This window comes from Microcebus murinus, chromosome 16 (assembly GCF_040939455.1).
Source record: "Microcebus murinus isolate Inina chromosome 16, M.murinus_Inina_mat1.0, whole genome shotgun sequence".
In the NCBI taxonomy this organism is placed as follows: Eukaryota; Metazoa; Chordata; class Mammalia; order Primates; family Cheirogaleidae; genus Microcebus; species Microcebus murinus.
Genome location: NC_134119.1, coordinates 66450890 through 66470338, shown reverse-complemented (window position 1 = coordinate 66470338; position 19449 = coordinate 66450890). Strand labels below are relative to the sequence as shown.

General features: G+C 42.8%; 1 protein-coding gene across 1 annotated transcript in view; it reads right to left on the bottom strand.

The window, feature by feature from the left end:
- Positions 1-13729: 13729 nt before the first annotated feature.
- The window catches only part of LOC142861177 (binder of sperm protein homolog 2-like), a 20983-nt gene continuing 15263 nt past the window's right edge, over positions 13730-19449 (bottom strand). Inside the window, exons 4-5 of the mRNA XM_075993382.1 lie at positions 19287-19400; positions 13730-14178 (exon numbers count right to left, since the gene is read on the bottom strand). Of these exons, the coding sequence (XP_075849497.1) occupies positions 19357-19400 (44 nt within the window). The 3' untranslated portion in view covers positions 13730-14178; positions 19287-19356. The remainder of the gene's footprint in view (positions 14179-19286; positions 19401-19449) is intronic.

Genomic DNA, 19449 nt, shown 5'->3' with positions numbered 1-19449 from the left:
CTTTGGAAGTGGCCTTAAATGTCTCCGTGGGGACTGGCAGAGCCGCGCATGACTGAGCCCAGGTGGTGGCAATTAATCCCTAAGAGGCAACACGATAATGGTCACACTACCAGGCAACAGGGCGTGTTTACAGATCAGATCGTGGGGAACGGCTGGCAGAGAGACATTTGGTGGTGACAAATTAATCTTAAATTCTTCAGCAATTAATCTTAAGTTCTTCAACTGGCAGCTCCCTAAAGATACTCATTATCTGAAAGATCCAAAGAGCACAACCAGACTAGAGCCAACATGCTAACGTCATGGCTTTTGTCCAGTTTCCAGGCACGAGTCACTTTACAGACTCAGCACGCCCTGGGTGAAGGTGAGGCTGGGTAAATATGCAGTCCGACACCGCTCTAATGCCAAGTAAGCCTTCGTGGTGGATGTCCCGAAGAGGCAACAGTGCCCACTGTAAAGAGAAAGAGAAACACATAATCCTTCCAGGGGCTACTGAATACTGCTTGTGAGGGAAGATTCGTTTTCCCCCAGGACTCAGAATACCACTAAGATCCAGCAACTAGAGTGACAGACGAGCGTGAGGCAGAGCTCTGGGGAAGTTCACTTTTCCCTCTCGGCTCACTGTAATACAAAACACCGTTTGCAATTATATCCCGGGTCCCAGGAGTATTACAGTTTGAAAAAATACTCGCAGAAAGCTGTATGAGTCACACTGGTCTCTGGCTCACAGGCTATCAGCTGTCGGGATAGGGGGAAGACATCACAGTGGATGTCACTGCAGCTGGCCTCCTGTGAGAATGGTTCGTGCAAAGAAACATTCTATCCCTTGGGCATTGCAGAGACCAGTGGCACCAAAAAGACTTGAGAGACTGTTGTCACAACCCTAATTCATTTCTCTAAATGGGACAGCAAAAAAAAAAAAAAAAAGCCTACTGAGGCTTAAAGAATTACCACGATTTATTATCATGTCAACCAAGTGACGACTCCTTTTACAGCTGCTCTTCTAAATTGATCTCATCACTGGGGACCTTGGTCCCAGGTAAGCACCTACTTAGAGAGGGTGGTGACATGGCCTTATGTAGCTGCAGGAGGGGCTGGTAATTATAGTGTAGCCAGGCAGGCATGTAACCCGCTTCGATTATGCTATAATTATAAGGAAAGGGGAGAGTGGACTTGTACAAACTGTTCTTTATGGCCCCTGGAACATAATCCACCTCTTCGACTGGAAGAGCATCTTGTTGGGGCGTCATTCTACAGAATTGATTTCCTCCCTGGGACACTCAATGCTTCCAGTTCTGTAGATACCCATGTTTAAGACATTTGCACACAATTTTGCACAGAATATTATTTCATGCTTGGAAGCTCTCAATAATTCAAAGAACACAGACCTGGTAAACCACATAAAAATTAGAAATTGAAAAAATTTACCGGCCGGGCTTGGTGGCTCACGCCTGTAATCCTAGCACTCTGGGAGGCTGAGGTGGGCAGATTGCCCGAGGTCAGGAGTTTGAAACCAGCCTGAGCAAGAGCGAGACCACATCTCTACTATAAATAGAAAAAAATTAATTGGCCAACTAATATATATAGAAAAAATTAGCCAGGCATGGTGGCGCATGCCTGTAGTCCCAGATACTCTGGAGGCTGAGGCAGGAGGATTGCTTGAGCCCAGGAGTTGGAGGTTGCTGTGAGCTAGGCTGACGCCATGGCACTCACTCTAGCCTGAGCAACAAAGTGAAACTCTGTCTCAAAAAAAAAAAAAAGAAAAGAAAAGAAAAGAAAAAATTACCCTTCAGAAAAATCCGATTTAATCTATTCCATTGGTCTCTCTGTCTGCCTTTATGCAAGTATCACATTGTTTTGATTACTTTGGCTTTGTAATTAAGTTTTGGAATCAGGAAATGTGAGACCTCCCAGTTTGATCTCTTTGTTCAAGATTATTTCAACTATTCCGGATCTCTTGAGATTCCGTACGAATTTTAGGATGGATTTTTCTATTTCTGCAAAAACACTGGTGGAATTTTGGTAGGCATTGTGCAGAATCTGTAAATCACTTTGGGTCATGTTGACATCCTAACAATATTAAATCTTCCAGTCTATGAACGTGGAGTGTCTTTTCATTTATTTATGTCTTCTTTAATTCCAAGTCTTTCACCATCTTGGGTAAGTTTATTCCTAAGCATTTTATTCTTTCTGATGCTGTTGTAAATGGAATTGTTTCTTAACTTCTTTTTAGGATTGTTCGTGTATAAGACAGCCCCACTCCCACAGGCAGACTCTCTGACTGAGTGAGGCCATTCCAGCCCCGCCCTGACAGCTTTTACTGGAAGCAGAGAACAGAACTTTGACACCTGCTAATGGCATTGGTGGTGCCTTAGGGCAGGCTTACCCAAACCAGCTCCTCTCAGACTCTCTCCTAGACTAGCCCTCACTGAGGGGGAGAAAAGGACACACCTGGAAGTCCCAGGGCCCCACCGACCACCTGAGGCACTAGAGTGCCTCCCTACAGGAACAAGAGCTGATAACAGGACACAAAAACAACAGCGTAGCCTGTTCCTCCAAGCAAGCGCCATCTATTGACCGGGAGGGCTTCCTGCACAGCCTTTTCACGGCACCTACTGACTCATTATACAGGGAGTGGTTGAATCTCACCCACAGACACCACCTACCAGCTGAGAAACTAAACAAGACGTGTGAATACCCAAACAAAAACATAAAGGAAAGAAACAACAACTGATCAACATGGGAAGAAATCAGCAAAGGAACTCAGCAAATATAAAGAACCAAATGGAAAACACACCCCCAAAGAGGAGCACCAGCCCCCTAGAAACGGACACCAACCAAAATCAGGCAACCAAAATGACAGAAGAGGAATTTCGTATGTGGATCATAAGAACACTCACCGACCTGCAAGAACAACACAATAACCAACACAAAGAAAGCACAAAAAGCCTCCAGGACCTGGAACAAAAGTTCACTAAAGAAATAGACACAATGAAGAAAAGTTTAACTGAACTCCTAGAAATGAAGAATCAATTCAGGGAAATACAAAATACAGTGGAAAGTCTCAAGAACAGGGTAGATCAAACAGAATAAAGAATCTCAGAGATTGAAGATAACACCCTCCAACTAAATAAAACAGTCACAGAGATAGAGCAGAGAAACAAGAGAAAAGAGCAAAGCCTACAACAGATGTGGGATTATGTGAAGAAACCTAATGTGAGGGTCATAGGGTTACCAGAAGGGAAAGAAGACAACCCTCAAGGGTTGGATAAGCTATTTGAAGATATAATAGAGGAAAATTTCCCAGGTCTTGCTCAAAATCTCAATATAGGAGTTCAAGAAGCTCAGAGGACCCCTGGGAGATTCAATGCAAACAGGAAGACGTCACGACATGCAGTCATCAGATTGACCAAATTATCAACTAAAGAGGCCCTTTTAAGAGCTGTAAGATGAAAGAAGCAAGTAACATACAAGGGAAAGCCAATTCGAATAACACCAGACTTCTCTACTGAGACTTTACAAGCAAGAAGAGAATGGGGCCCCATTCTCACTCTTCTGAAACAAAACAGCGCCCAGCCTAGAATCTTATTCCCTGCAAAACTAAGCTTCGTATATGAAGGAGAAATAAAGACATTCTCAGACAAGCAAAGGCTCAGACAATTCACCAAGACAAGACCAGCCCTACAAGAAGTACTCAAAACAGAGTTACACACAGAACACCATAATAAAAACTCACAAATATAAAAACGATCAAAACCAAAAGATTAAAGGCCAGATACTACAATGGCTCAAGACAGAAATCAAAGCAACAACATCCAAGCCAACAGAATGAACAATAATCTACCTTACCTATCAGTTATCCCAATAAATGTGAATGGCTTAAACTCTACACTCAAGAGATATAGGCTGGCTGAATGGATAAGAAAATACAGGCCAAGTATATGCTGTCTTCAGGAAACACATCTAACCTGCAAGGATGCATATAGACTAAAAGTAAAAGGGTGGAGATCAGTATTCCAGGCAAGTGGAAGCCAAAAGAAGGCTGGCGTGGCAGTTCTAATTTCACACGATTTAGTTTTTAAACCAACAAAGGTAGTGAAAGACAAAGGGGGTCATTATATAATAGTGAAGGGCACAGTTCAACAAGAAGAGATAACAATTTTAAATATATATGCACCCAACTTAGGTGCACCCAGTTTCATAAAGCAAACTTTACTGGATCTAAGCAAATTGATTAATAGCAACTCCATAATCACAGGAGATTTCAACACCCTACTGACGGCAGAAGACAGATCCTCCAAACACAAAATTAATAAAGAAATAATGGACTTACACAAAACTATACAACAATTGGTTTTCACTGACATTTACAGGACATTCTACCCCAAATCCACTGAATAAATGTCTTCTCATCAGCTCACGGGACATTCTCTAAGATTGACCATATCCTAGAACACAAAGTAAATCTCAAGAAATTTTAAAAAATAGAAATCATACCATGTACCTTCTCAGATCACAGTGGAATAAAACTAGAAATCAACCCTAACAGAAACTCACATTTCTACACAAAAACGTGGAAATTAAACAACCTCCTACTAAATGATTACTCCATAAATGAAGAAATCAAGATGGAAATAAAAAAATTCTATGAAGAAAACGACAATGGAGAGACAAGTTATCAAATCCTCTGGGACACAGCTAAAGCAGTTTTGAGAGGAAAGTTTATCTCCATAAATGCCTATAACCAAAAGTCAAAAAGATCACAAATAGACAATCTAACAAAACGACTCAAAGAGCTGGTAAAAGAAGAACAGACCAACCCCAAACCCACCAGAAGAAGTGAAATCAACAAGATAAAATCAGAACTAAACAAAATTGAAAACAGGGAAGCTACTCAGGAGATTAATAAAACAAAAAGTTGGTTCTTTGAAAAAATAAACAAAATTGACACGCCATTGGCTAAGCTAATGAAAAGCAGAAAAGAGAAATCTCTAATAAGCTCCATCAGGAACAAAAAAGGAGATATCACAACTGATCCCAAAGAGATCCAAGATATAATTTATGAATACTACAAAAATCTTTATGCACACAAACTGGAAAATGTGGAGGAAATGGACAAATTTCTAGAAACACACAGTCTCACTGGGCTCAACCAGGAAGAAATAGATTTCCTGAACAGACCAATCTCAACAGCTGAAATAGAAACAGCAATTAAAAATCTCCCTAAAAAGAAAAGTCCCGGTCCAGATGGTTTCACACCTGAATTTTACCACATTTGCTAAGAAGAACTAGTACCGAACTTGCAGAAACTATTCCACAAATGGAGAAGAACAGAAAACTCCCCAACACTTTTATGAAGCGAATATTACTCTGATACCAAAACCAGGAAAGGATGCAACAAAGAAAGAAAACTACACTAGTATCCCTAATGAATATAGATGCAAAAATTTTCAACAAAATCTTAGCTAACCGAATCCAGACACTTATTAAAAAAATAATCCACCACGACCAAGTGGGCTTCATCCCAGGGATGCAGGGATGGTTCCACATACGTAAATCTATAAATGCAATTCACCACATAAACAGAAGCAAAAACAAAGACCACATGATTCTTTCAATAGATGCAGAAAAAGCTTTTGACAAAATTCAACACCCTTTCATGATATGAACACTTAAGAAAATAGGCATAGAAGGGACATACCTAAAAATGTTACAAGCAATATATGACAGACCCATAGCCAACATCATACTGAATGGGGAAAAATTGAAAGCATTCCCACTTAGTACTGGAACCAGACAAGGCTGCCCACAATCTCCACTTCTATTCAACACAGTGCTGGAAGTCCCGGCTACAGCAGACATGAAAATGGAATTAAAGGTATCCAAATAGGGGCAGAAGAGATCAAACTTTCACTGTTTGCTGATGATATGATATTATATCTAGAAAACCCCAAAGATTTAACCAAGAAACTCCTGGAACTGATCAATGAATTTAGTAAAGTCTCAGGATACAAAATCAATACACAGAAATCAGAGGCATTCGTATACGCCAACAACAATCTAATTGAGAACCAAATCAAAGACTCAATTCCTTTCACAATAGCAACAAAGAAATTAAAGTACCTAGGAATATACTTAACCAAGGAGATAAAAGACCTCTACAGGGAGAACTATGAAACACTGAGGAAGGAACTAGCAGAGGATGTAAACAGATAGAAATCCATACCATGCTCGTGGATCAGCAGATTCAACATCTTTAAAATGTTTATACTACCCAAACTGATCTACAGATTCAATGCAATACCGATTAAAATCCCATCAGCATTCTTCACAGATATAGAAAAAATAGTTTTACGCTTCGTATGGAACCAAAGAAGACCCCGAATATCAAAAGCAATTCTAGGCAACAAAAACAAAATGGGAGGCATTAATATGCCAGATATGAAACTATATTACAAAGCTGTAGTAATTAAATCAATATGGTATTGGCACAAAAATAGAAATATTGACCAGTGGAACAGATCTGAGAATCCTGATATAAAAACATCCTCATATAGCCATTTAATCTTTGACAAAGAAGACAAAAACATGCGCTGGGGAAAAGAATCCCTTTTCAATAAATGGTGCTGGGAAAACTGGATAGCCACCTGTAGAAGGCTAGAGCAGGACCCACACCTTTCACCTCTCACAAAAATCAACTCACGCTGGATAACAGACTTAAACCTAAGGTATGAAACTATTAAAATTCTAGAGGAAAATGTTGGAAACACTCTCCTAGACATCGGCCTAAGCAAAGAGTTTATGAAGAAGTCCCCAAAGGCAATCACAGCAGCAACAAAAATAAATAAATGGGACATGATCAAACTACAAAGCTTCTGCAAGCCAAAGAAATAGTCATGAAAGTAAACAGACAACCTACAGAATGGGAGAAAATTTTTGCATCCTACGCATCCGATAGGGGGCTGATAACTAGAATATACTTAGAACTCACGAAAATCAGGAAGAAAAAATCAAATAACGCTATTAAAAATTGGGCAAAGGACTTGAACAGAAACTTTTCTAAAGAAGACAGAAGAATGGCCAACAAACATATGAAAAAATTCTCATCATCTCTAATCATCAGGGAAATGCAAATCAAAACTACAATGAGATATCACTTAACTCCAGTGAGAATGCCCTTTATCAAAAAGTCTCCAAACAATAAATGCTGGCATGGATGCGGAGAGAGGGGAACACTCCTACACTGCTGGTGGGACTGCAAACTAGTTCAACCTCTGTGGAAAGCAATATGGAGATACCTTAAAGCCATACAAGTGAATCTACCATTTGATCCAGCAATCCCATTGCTGGGCATCTACCCAAAAGATCCAATGACACTCTACAAAAAAGACACCTGCACTCGAAAGTTTATAGCAGCACAATTCACAATTGCAAGGCTGTGGAAACAGCCCAAGTGCCCATCAATCCAAGAATGGATTAATAAAATGTGGTATATGTATACCATGGAGTACTATTCAGCTCTAAGAAACAACGGTGATATAGCACATCTTATATTTTCCTGGTTAGAGCTGGAACCCATACTACTAAGTGAAGTATCCCAAGAATGGAAAAACAAGCACCACATGTACTCACCAGCAAACTGGTATTAACTGAGCAGCACCTAAGTGGACACATAGGTACTACAGTAATAGGGTATTGGGCAAGTGGGAGGGGAGAGGGGGGCAGGTATATACATACATAATGAGTGAGATGTGCACCATCTGGGGGATGGTCATGCTGGAGACTCACACTTCTGGGGGGAAGGGGGGAATGGGCATTTATTGAAACCTTAAAATCTGTACCCTCATAATATGCCGAAATAAAAAAAAAAAAAATGTTGCCCTACAACACCGCCACGGGCTAAACTTACCCTTTCTAAAGCAAAAAAGACTTTCTATAGCCCTCAAAAAGACATATTGCTTTTATGCTAACAGATCAAGAGTTATCAAAAATAGTCTGGCTTTAATAAAAAAGCAAATTAAAGCCAAACAACAACAACAACAAGAGCCCAAGTAGTATAAGTCTCTCTTCAAATGGTCACCTGGGCTAACAACCTTGCTGTTTGTCCTCGCTGGGCCCCTAATACTCCTCCTCCTCAGGGTCACTTGTAGTCCCCTCATCATTAACCGTGTTATGGCTTTTATTGAAAATCAAATACAGGCTATAAAGCTACTTGTGCTAAATACTCAATATCAACCCTTGCCCAATACAAACCCCTTCGTAGAATCAAAGATTTGATTAAATTAGCAAGACCAGTGGGGAATGTTATAACTTTACCAACTATAAAAAATTTTCTAAAAGAAGTGGGCCAGGGGAGAGGAGAAAGGGTGAGAGGGTAATCTGATAAATACCTCCTTACAACGAATATGTTTTCTCAAAAATGCTAACCGACAAGTTCCGCTTCTGTTTGCCCGCTTGCTTGCACAGCTGCCCGCTTCAAGGGTATAAAAACCCTAAGTATGTTTTACTAAGGGCCGCTCCTCCCTCCTTGCATAGATAGATGATGGCCCCTGTGCGCAAATAATAATAAATTCTTAATAATTGGCTCCTAGTGTCCGAGTCCCCTTAATTTGTTAGTTTACAACACTTACCAAAATATAAAAACCCAAAAGGTTTGACAGCATGATTTGTGCAGAGGGTGTGGACCAGGCATTTTCTCTCATTTCTGGTGGAGATGAAGACAGATACAGCCTTCAGGGTAGGCCATTTTCAACAAATATAAAGTATAATACTTTTCTCCTTGTGATTCCTCATATAGGAATTTATCCTAGAGATGTACTTGTGTATGTTCAAGAGACATATGTACAAAGTTAATCAATGCAGCATTATCTCCCATAAAGGTTTGGAAACGGCCAAAATGGCCATTATTACTGTATAAATTATGGTCCATCTATGCAACGGAATACCCTGTAGGTGTATAAAAAGAGCAACACACCCGATGAGAAAGGACCTCCAAGATAAATTTTTAAATAAATGCAAAAGAATCTGGATTTTGCATGAGTCAAACTGTAGACATGATCACGTCAGCATTAAATATCTCTGGAAAGATGAAAAATAATAACTATAAAAAGAAGACTTACTAAATACTGTGGAGAAAGATGTGAGGTTAGAATGGTGTCTTTGTCACCCTGCAAGAGTTAGTTTTATAGTATGTCACTCACTGTGATGGACTACTTATTTTCCACCCCGATGACAGACGTACTCTACCCCAGGAGCTAAGCAGCGTGAGTACACGGGACAGGGCAAGGCCAGCAAAGTGGGCGGGCAGTCCTTGCGGACGGAAACAGGAAGCAACCTTCGGGAATAGCCTGATTGGTAACATCCGGGTGTTCGCCCTATTCAGACATATGTGATTGGTTGGCCTGGGCTTGGCTCAGAGCCCGGCTGCTATGATTGGCTGAGACTCAGATACTTCCCACGAGGCTATGCCGTCAAGTGAGGTTGCAGTTTGTTGACATCTTAACTTAGGTTGCAGTTTGCTGCCTAAGGAAGCAGCTTTAGGCAAAATTTAACGTAACAGATGATTTACTCAAATTTTCAGGCAGGTGAGTTGAGAAGAGTCTCAGCAGTTGATGTGTCGAGAGGAAAATGTCTTCCTTCAAGTACAACCACCTGCAATTTCAGTGGGTCATGTCTGAGAAATGGAGCTAAACTCAAATGTGTGAAGTTAAGTAAGAAGTGAGTGAAAAAATGCCAATTCTTGCTGTTTGACTCGCACAGGCTTTCATACATGCGAAGGAACTATTATTACATTATCTCTATTTTAGAGTTGGCAAAATGGGGTTGAGTGTGGCTAAGGGTTTTACTAAGTCATGTGGCAGAGTTGGGATTCACACCCAGGCAGTGTCATGGCGGAGTCTGTGCTTGCAGTGGCTTGAACTGTGGCCTCCGGAAAGGTGTGCCCATGGTGTAACCTCTGGAACCGATGAACGTGAGCTTATTTGGAAAGAGGGTTTCTGCAGATAGAATGGAGTGAAGAGTCTGGAGATGGGATTGTCCGTGATTAAGTTGTGGGCCATAAATTCAATGACACCTGTCCTTAGGAGAGACCGAAGAGGAGAAGAGAGGGACACACAGAGGAACGGGCCATAAAAGATGGAGGCAGAGAATGGAGTGTTGCAGCCACAAGCCAAGGAATGTCCACCAGGACAGGGAGCTGGAAAAGGCGGGCAGAATCCTCCCCCAGAGCCCTCAGGGAGAGCCCAGCCCAGCTGACACCTTGCTTTTGGACTTCTGGCCTTCAGGACTCAGAGGATAAATTGTCTTTGTTTTAAGGCACCAAGTATGTAGCGATTTGTTATGGCAACCAGGGGACACTAATACAGGGCTCTTTGGTCCCACGTGTCAGCACTTCCGCCAGAGCTACGTGAATCTTCCCTGTGAGCTGACCTCTGTCAGTTCCATGGTGCACAGCTGAAGTTGTCTCACGCTACCGGAATCTCACGCATCCCTGGGGGATATCTAGGCCGTCGAAGGTGCTAGAAGGGGAGAACAGACCCCAGAGACAGCGAGTTGTCAACGTGGAACTCCAGACTTCTCTTCTCCATGATCTTCTAACGACACACACGAAATGAACCCACAAAACTGCTGCATCTGAAAGAAATCTGGAGACCTTTGTATCATTGGCACTCTGCCAACCTTGCCCGGAAATCTGCAGACTCTGCAGATGGTCCCGCTGAAGCAGCGGCGGAGAGTCTGAACATTTCAGCAGTGGGTGGGAAGAAGGACGAGGAGGCCTGGGGCCATTCTTTGCTCCAGGTGCCCAGCGATGCGCCATTTAATGTCCCTTGCAGATCCAGTTCCATCTCTGCTGTGAACAGAGCGTGCAGACACCCGGGAGACAGAACAAAGCGCCGATCTGTACTCCTCACCTCATTAACCTGAACGATGCTCGCACAACTCCCATCAATACGCAGAATGCTACCGATTTTTGAGATGCTGGTGGATATTTTATTGTTGTCTTGCCACCTTGGTAGGGACCACGTTTGCCGAACCGAGTAGGAGCTATGCGACTCCCCTGGGAGGGACCCTGCTTTCATATAAGGAATTTCCCACAATCCCTTGCTGGCTGCCCCAACCCCATCACATGTCCCCACCCTGTCCCTGGTCACTGAGGCTGAGAAGTCTCATGGCAGGCCGTGTGCGAGCTGGAGAACCAGGGAAGCCAGTGCCCTGGCTCAGTCGGAGTCTGCAGGCCTCAGAACCAGGGGGGCTGAGGTAACTCTCACCTGGAGGTCGAAGGTCTGAAAATCTGGGAGGCGCTGACACAAGTCCCAGAGTCCAAAGGCCAGAGAACATGGGATTCTGATGTCCCAGCGCACTGAGAAGAATATGGAGAATGCAGAATACAGAGAATGCAGAATATGGAATGCAGAATACAGAGAATGCAGAATACAAAGAATGCAGAATACAGAGAATGCAGAATACAGAGAATACAGAATACAGAGAATGCAGAATACAGAATACAGAGAATGCAGAATACAGAATACAGAGAATGCAGAATACAGAGAATGCAGAATACAGAATGCTGAGAATGCAGAATACAGAGAATGCAGAATGCAGAATACAGAGAATGCAGAATGCATAATACAGAGAATGCAGAATGCAGAATACAGAGAATGCAGAATACAGAATACAGAGAATGCAGAATACAGAGAATGCAGAATACAGAATACAGAGAATGCAGAATACAGAGAATGCAGAATGCAGAATACAGAGAATGCAGAATACAGAGAATGCAGAATGCAGAATACAGAGAATGCAGAATACAGAGAATGCAGAATGCAGAATACATAGAATGCAGAATGCAGAATACAGAGAATGCAGAATATGGAATGCAGAATACAGAGAATGCAGAATACAGAGAATGCAGAATACAGAATACAGAGAATGCAGAATACAGAGAATGCAGAATACAGAATACAGAGAATGCAGAATACAGAGAATGCAGAATGCAGAATACAGAGAATGCAGAATACAGAGAATGCAGAATACAGAATACAGAGAATGCAGAATACAGAGAATGCAGAATGCAGAGAATGCAGAATACAGAGAATGCAGAATACAGAGAATGCAGAATACAGAGAATGCAGAATGCAGAATACAGAGAATGCAGAATACAGAGAATGCAGAATACAGAATACAGAGAATGCAGAATACAGAGAATGCAGAATGCAGAGAATACAGAATGCAGAGAATGCAGAATACAGAATGCAGAATACAGAACGCACAGCTGCAGAATACAGAGCACCTTCCCTCTGCCTCTTCCTTCCGATTGGACCCTCAGCACCTGCCCCCCACTGAGGGGGGATCTTCCTCTCTCGGTCCCCTGAATCGAACACCAGTCTCTTCTGGAATCATCCTTGCAGATATACCTAGACACAATTAATGCTTCCCCAGCTATCTGTGTATCCCTTTATCTAGCATAGCTGACACTAAAATAAACCAACTGAGGGACATCGGTCCATATTAGGAGTGTAAAGCCATTCTGAGATCAAATGTTTGAGAACTGTTGTGCTAGATTTTTGCTAATTTAGCCTCTAAAAGAAGGTCTTCTGATTTGAGCAAATGACAGAGTACAGTTTCTTACCAGTACAGAATACAAGGAAACTGTTGTTATAAAACAAAACAAAACAATGTATGGATTACAAAAGGGGAATTTGTGTGTGTGTGTGACAGAGAGAGGGGGTGGGGGAGAGACAGAGAAAGAGAGAAAGACAGAGAGAGAGACACTAAAGATATAGAAGTCACGGCCAGGTGTGGTGGCTCCTGCCTGTAATCCTAGCACTCTAGGAGGCTGAGGCGGGCAGATTGCTCAAGGTCAGGAGTTCTAAACCAGCCTGAGCAAGAGAGAGACCCTGTGTCTACTATAAATAGAAAGAAATTAATTGGCCAACTAATATATATAGAAAAAATGAGCTGGGCATGGTGACACATGCCTGTAGTCCCAGCTACTCGGGAGGCTGAGGCAGCAGGATTGCTTGAGCCCAGGAGTTTGTGTTTGCAGTGAGCTATGATGATGCCATGGCACTCTAGCCCAGGGAACAGAGCAAGACTGTGTCTCAAGGCAAAAAAAAAAAAAAAAGAAAAAGAAAAGATAAAAAGAAAAAATATTTGGGAACTAGATAAAGGTGATGGTAGCACAACACTGTGAATATACTAAATTCCACTGAATTGTTCACTTTAAAGTGGTCAATTGCATGCCATGTGAATTTCACCCGAAATGATTTAAAGATGTATTTTCTACTTGAATCTAAAAAATTTTCAATTGTAATATCAAGGGAAGCTTGAAGTTCTCTGAGAGTTTCTTTTTTATTTATTTTTTTATTTCAGCATATTATGGGGGTACAAATGTTAAAGTTATGTATATTGCCCTTACCCCTCTCCCCCCTCAAGACAGAGCTTCAAGTGTGTCCATTCCCCAGATAGACTAATTATGCATCACATTCATTGTGTATGTATACACCCACCCCCTCTTCCCCCCTCCCACCTGCCTGATACCCAATAAATGTTATTCCTGTATGTCCACTTAGGTGTTGATCAGTGAAACCAATTTGCTGGTGAGTCCATGTGGTGCTTATTTATCCATTCTTGGGACACCTCACTTAGTAGAATCGGTTCCAGCTCTAGCTGGGAAAATACAAGAGGTGCTATATCACTGTTGTTTCTTATAGCTGAATAGTACTCCATGGTATATATATATACCACATTTTATTAATCCACTCTGAGAGTTTCTTTAACTTGCCAAGGATTATACTGTTAGCAATTCATTAGGATCTTTTACAAAAAATGAAAACTATATGAGGTGACAGTTTTGTTAATTATACTGACTTGGCCATTCCATGTTGCAAACACGTATCAAAACATCACATTGCACCCCATACATGTATACAATTACTGGTTGTCCCCCAATTCCTCCCTGCGCATGCCCTGCTGGGTTCCTACATGGTCAGCGCTGTGCTGGTCCCCACTGAGCGCTGGCTGTGCCTTCCTTTCAAGGGAAGGAGCCGTCCACATGGCAAGGAGACCAAGTCTTTATTGATCACAATGTTCAGGATGGGAAAGGATAGAGTTCTGTTCTGACAGGCAGACGATGGATCTGTAACTTCCGTCTCTTCGGGAACACCAAGACTTATCTAAGAACTGCGGAGAAAAAAAGAGAGGTTGGAATTGGTGTCATCATGTGCCACCTGCAAGCGTCCCTGTCACAGTCTGTCAATCACCCTGGTGGATAATTTATTTTCCTTTCTGGCGGGAGATCTGGTCTACCCCCAGAACTAAACAGTGCGAGTAGACAGAGCTGGAGACGGGTGTAGGAGCCTGAGAGATGAGTAGTCTGAGAAGGGTATAAATATTTCTCTCTCGCTCTCAAATTGTGTATGCCATTATTGATTATTTTAATGACCACATAAGTTATACTAAGTTCGTTATTTGCACAACATTCATTTAATTGATTATTTTCAGGGTTAAAAAAGTTGTTTAAAGCAGGCAGTCTCATAGATAGAGGATAATTTGGAATAATTTAAAATTTTATACACACACAAAGAAAATCATCATGTACACATCTTCTGACTCTGTGATTTTACTCAACTCTTCTAATAGGGGTGAAAAAACACCAACATTTCCTCCAAGATCAACATAGAAGGTACTCACTTGGTCATGACTGTATTAAAATATTTAAAACAATCCAATTATACTTTAATAGGGGAATGGTGGCTGGGCGCGGTTGCTCATGCCTGTAATCCTAGCACTCTGGGAGGCCGAGGTGGGTGGATTGCTCAAGGTCAGGAGTTCGAAACCAGCCTGAGCAAGAGCGAGACCCCCGTCTCTATTATAAATAGAAAGAAATTAATTGGCCAACTAATATATAAAGAAAAAATTAGCTAGGCACGGTGGCGCATGCCTGTAGTCCCAGCAACTTGGGAGGCTGAGGCAGGAGGATCGCTCGAGCCCAGGAGTTTGAGGTCACTGTAAGCTAGGTGATGCCACTGCATTTTAGCCTAGGCAACAAAGCGAGACTCTGTCTCAAAAAAAAAAAAATAGGGGAATGGTATATTTATATTATAAACACATAGTATTTATATATTCACGCAGAAAAATCTCCATAATATATATTAAATGAAGATCAAGTGTCAGGTCATAGGGGATAGTATAATTCATTTATGATTGATATGAACTTCCAAACATATATGTAAGTGTAAATGCAGAGAATGAATCTGGAAGAGCACATCCTGAATTGTTAGTTTGCTTTTCTGCTGTGAAATGGAGTAGAAGGAGAAAAGGAAATTACTCCCTGCATTAATGTGTTATTTCAATGATTAAATGAGCATTTGTTCATGTATTAATTGTGTATATCAGAACAAATATTTAGAAAATAAAAGCAGTGCATGAATATGATTATAAATATTAGCCTGTAAAGTTTCATTAAGAACATAAAACTTGTCAACGATCCAGTACAAACGTGACTGTTAACTAACATTTCCTCATACTTATGTGCCTAGAGAATTTTTCCCTATATTTATAATATAAATATTTGGGAGGATTAAAAAAAAATTTTCTGTGACACAGAGTCTCACTCCATAGCCCTGGCGAGAGTGCCGTGGCGTCAGCCTAGCTCACAGCAACCTCAGACTCCTGGGCTCAAGCGATCCTCCTGCCTCAGCCTCCCGAGTAGCTGGGACTACAGGCATTCGCCACCACGCTCGGCTAATTTTTTCTATTTTTGGTAGAGACGGGTTCTCGCTCTTGCTCAGGCTGGTCTCCAAGTCCTGAGCTCAAACAGTCCACCTGCCTGGACCTCCCAGAGTGCTAGGATTATAGGTATGAGCCACCGTGCCCGGCCCATGTAAAAGTTTTTGATGTCATTTCAGCAACATGAATAAAACTGGAGGTCATCATGTTTTTCAAAATGACTTCTTTATTTATTTCAGCATATTATGCGGGTACAAATGCTTAGGTTACCTATATTGCTTTTGCCCCACCTGACTCAGAGCTTCAAGCACGTTGGTCTCCCAGATGGTGCACACTGCACCAGTTAGGTGTGTATACACCCATCCCCTCCTCCCGCCATCTGCCCAGCACCCTGTGAATGTTACTGCTGTATGTGCACTTAAGTGTTGATCAATTAATACCAATTTGCTGGTAAGTACATGTGGTGCTTGTTTGTTCATTCTTGGGATGCCTCACTTAGTAGAATGGGCTCCAGCTCCATCCAGGATAATACAAGAGGTGCGAGATGACCTGTTTTAAACTTTCTGGGCCAGGGCAGTGAGAAAGAAAGGAAAGAGGGAGGAAAGAAGAGAGAGATGAGATGTCTGTTTCTAAGAATCTACCCTGTGATAGTTCATACTGGGAGTGGCCCAGGAAAACAGGCATAAGGTGGAGACCCGGACCTGGGTCACTGTGATGGCAGTGAGGAATCCAGCGCTGGTGGCAGTTGGAAAACAGCTCCTTGTGCAAGGTGGCGGTTGGGTTGTGGAGACTCTCCCTGGCCTTGCACTGGGCCGGCGTGCCGGGGGAGGGGCACGTGCTGGCTCCAGCCAAGGCTCAGTGACTTCTCAAAGTCCTGAGGACACAGTAAATGTAGGAACAACGGGATTGGATGGCTGTTGCTAAGCGCCACTGATCCCCTTAGCCTAAGCCTTTAAGCTGCAGGTGAGCATGAGCCAACTGAAAGCAGGTGCGGAAACCAGCCAGGCTCCCTGGCATTTTACCAAGAAGTGAAGCTGCAAACCAGCCCAGGAATAAACGACCATGAGCTGAACTCCGGAGAAAGTTAAAGGCTCAACAAAACCAGTCCGGGGGGTGGGTGTGGGGGGAATGGGACTCTGTGCACACATGAAACAACTCAGTTGCTACGTCTGGGTCATTTCTAGAGACCCAGAAAGAAAGTATTACAAGGAAAGCAGTTAGCTAGATTCAGATAAAATCTAGCTGATTTCAGAGATAAATCTAGGAGTCTTTTTTTTTTTTTTTAATTTTGACCTTAACACATCAAGGTATAAATCTAGGAGTCTTGATTTCTGCCACGGATGTCATGGAAAAGGACTCCAAAGACATTATTGAATGAATAGTTCTTTTTTTTTTTAATTTAATTCTTTGTTCACATGGCATTTCTTAAGCATTGCTGTCGCCAGGATTGTAGGGGGTTGGGACACAGTGGTTCAATCCCTGCCTTTCAGGCACTCCCACTGCCATAAGAGCTACGATGAGGGCGGGCAGGGTGGGGAGGGAAGGAGTTAGTAATGACACGGAACACCAGCTTCCGGGGCTCACGAGACTGGTGTAGCAGCCACGGGAGCTATTCCACAGCAGCCCAGCTCCCACCTTTCCCAATGGCCTTCTGGGAGAGTTCATCAGGGTACCCCCCCTCCCCCACCCCTCCACCACCCTCCCCACAGGCTGTCCACTGGGTCCCCTTCTGTCCCTCACAGGCAGGCCCTACCCCCTCCAATGAACAGTTCTATGAGGTTTTTGCTTGTTTTTGTTTTGTTTTAGAAGGGGTCTCCCTCTGTCGCCCAGGCTAGATGCAATGGTGCACGCATAGCTCCCTGCAGCTGGGTTGGGGTAAAGCCTGACTCCTAAGCCTGTCTCCTCCTTTCTATATGGGTGTCAGGATTCCTATCACCACTTCTGGAGGTCATGGTGAAGGTTACCCGAGATGCTGTGCGGCAAGTACCCGGCATGGTGGCCACAGTATATGGAGCACTCCCTAAAATCCTACTGGACCACAAAACACAATGGTGGTCTAGCACCTCTTGTATTATCCTGGATGGAGCTGGAACCCATTCTACTAAGAAAAGTATTCCAAGAATGGAAAAACAAGCATCACATGTACTCACCAGCAAATTGGTATTAACTGATCAACACTTAAGTGCACACGTAGTAATAACATTCATTGGGTGTCGGGCAGACAGGAGGGGGGAGGAGGGGATGGGTATATTATTCACACCTAATCGTTGGGGCGTACAATCTGGGGGATGGACACGTTTGAAGCTTTGACTTGGGTGGGGCAAAGGCAATGTATGTAACCTAAACATTTGTACCCCTATAATATGGTGAAACAAAAAAAGTAAAAGAAATGAATATAGAAATAAAATAAAGAACGCCCAGAAGCCCAATCCAATGCACCATGTATCTTTATGCAGCCCGGGAGCTAATTCTTTTCTCAGTTTTAAATGGCTGACCCCCAAATAAATGCATAAATGGTGACCAATATTTTTTTCTATTAGCCTAACTTTTAAAAGCAAATCTTGACCAATATCTTTTGATACTTGAAAATTGCATGAGATTCAAATTTCAGGGTCCACAAATAAGATTTTACTAGAACATAGTCACATTTACTTTTTAAAAAAAAAAAAGTGTATAAATTGAAGTGTTACCAGTGCAATTTTGTTACATGGCTATATTGCATAGTAGTGAAGGCTGGTCTTTCTGTGCATTCGTGACCCAAATAATATACCTCCCTCCCCCTTTTTCTTTTAAGATGGAATCTTGCTCTGTCACCTCAGATAGAGTGCAGTGGCATCATCGTAGCTCACAGCAACCTCAAACTCCTGGGCTCAAGTGATCCTCCTGCCTCAGCCTCCCAAGGAACTGGGATTATAGGTGTGCACCGCCGTGGCCGGCTAATTTTTCCATTTTTAGTAGAGACGGGGTCTCGCTCTTGCTCAGGCTGGTCTCGAACTCCTGAGCTGAAACAATCCTCCCACCTTGGCCTCCCAGAGTGCTAAGATTATAGGCATGAGCCACTGAGCCCAGCCAGTACCCATTTTTGTTTTGCCTTTGGCTGCTTTTGTGCCACCACAAGGAGAGCATTGTGTATTTGTGACAGACATATGGCTCGCTAAGCCTAAAATACTTACTAAATATCAGGCCCTTCACAAGAAATGTTGGCTACCTCCTGCTCTAAGCCGTTACCAGATCATCTAGATCCCAAGCTACCCCTTTCATGAATCCAGAGCAGGTGTCCTCAAACTACGGCCTGCCAGCCACATGCGGCCCGACGAGGACATTTATCTGGTCCGCCGGGTGTTTTTGCCCCGGCTGCCTGTCCTGCTTAGCAGCCGACTCGTCCCGGGCCCACAGTGCGCATGTGTGGAATGTGCGCCGCCCTCTCCAACGGCCCTCCATGGTCTGAGGGACAGTGAACTGGCCCCCTGTTTACAATATTTGAGGACACCTGATCCAGAGGGTTCCCACATTAAGAGAGCCATAAGACCCCCCCTTCCACCCTTCCCCGGCCATCTTACTTGAGAGGAGAGCACGTCTTCCATTTCTTGTCTTTGTTGTAATCTTTGGTCAATGAACACCAACTCCGATTCAAAATAAAGCCTTCCTTGGTGCAATGGTCAATGAGTTTGTCTCTGAATGAGAAGGGAAAGACACACTGGGGGGGATCTGCAGACAAGGAGG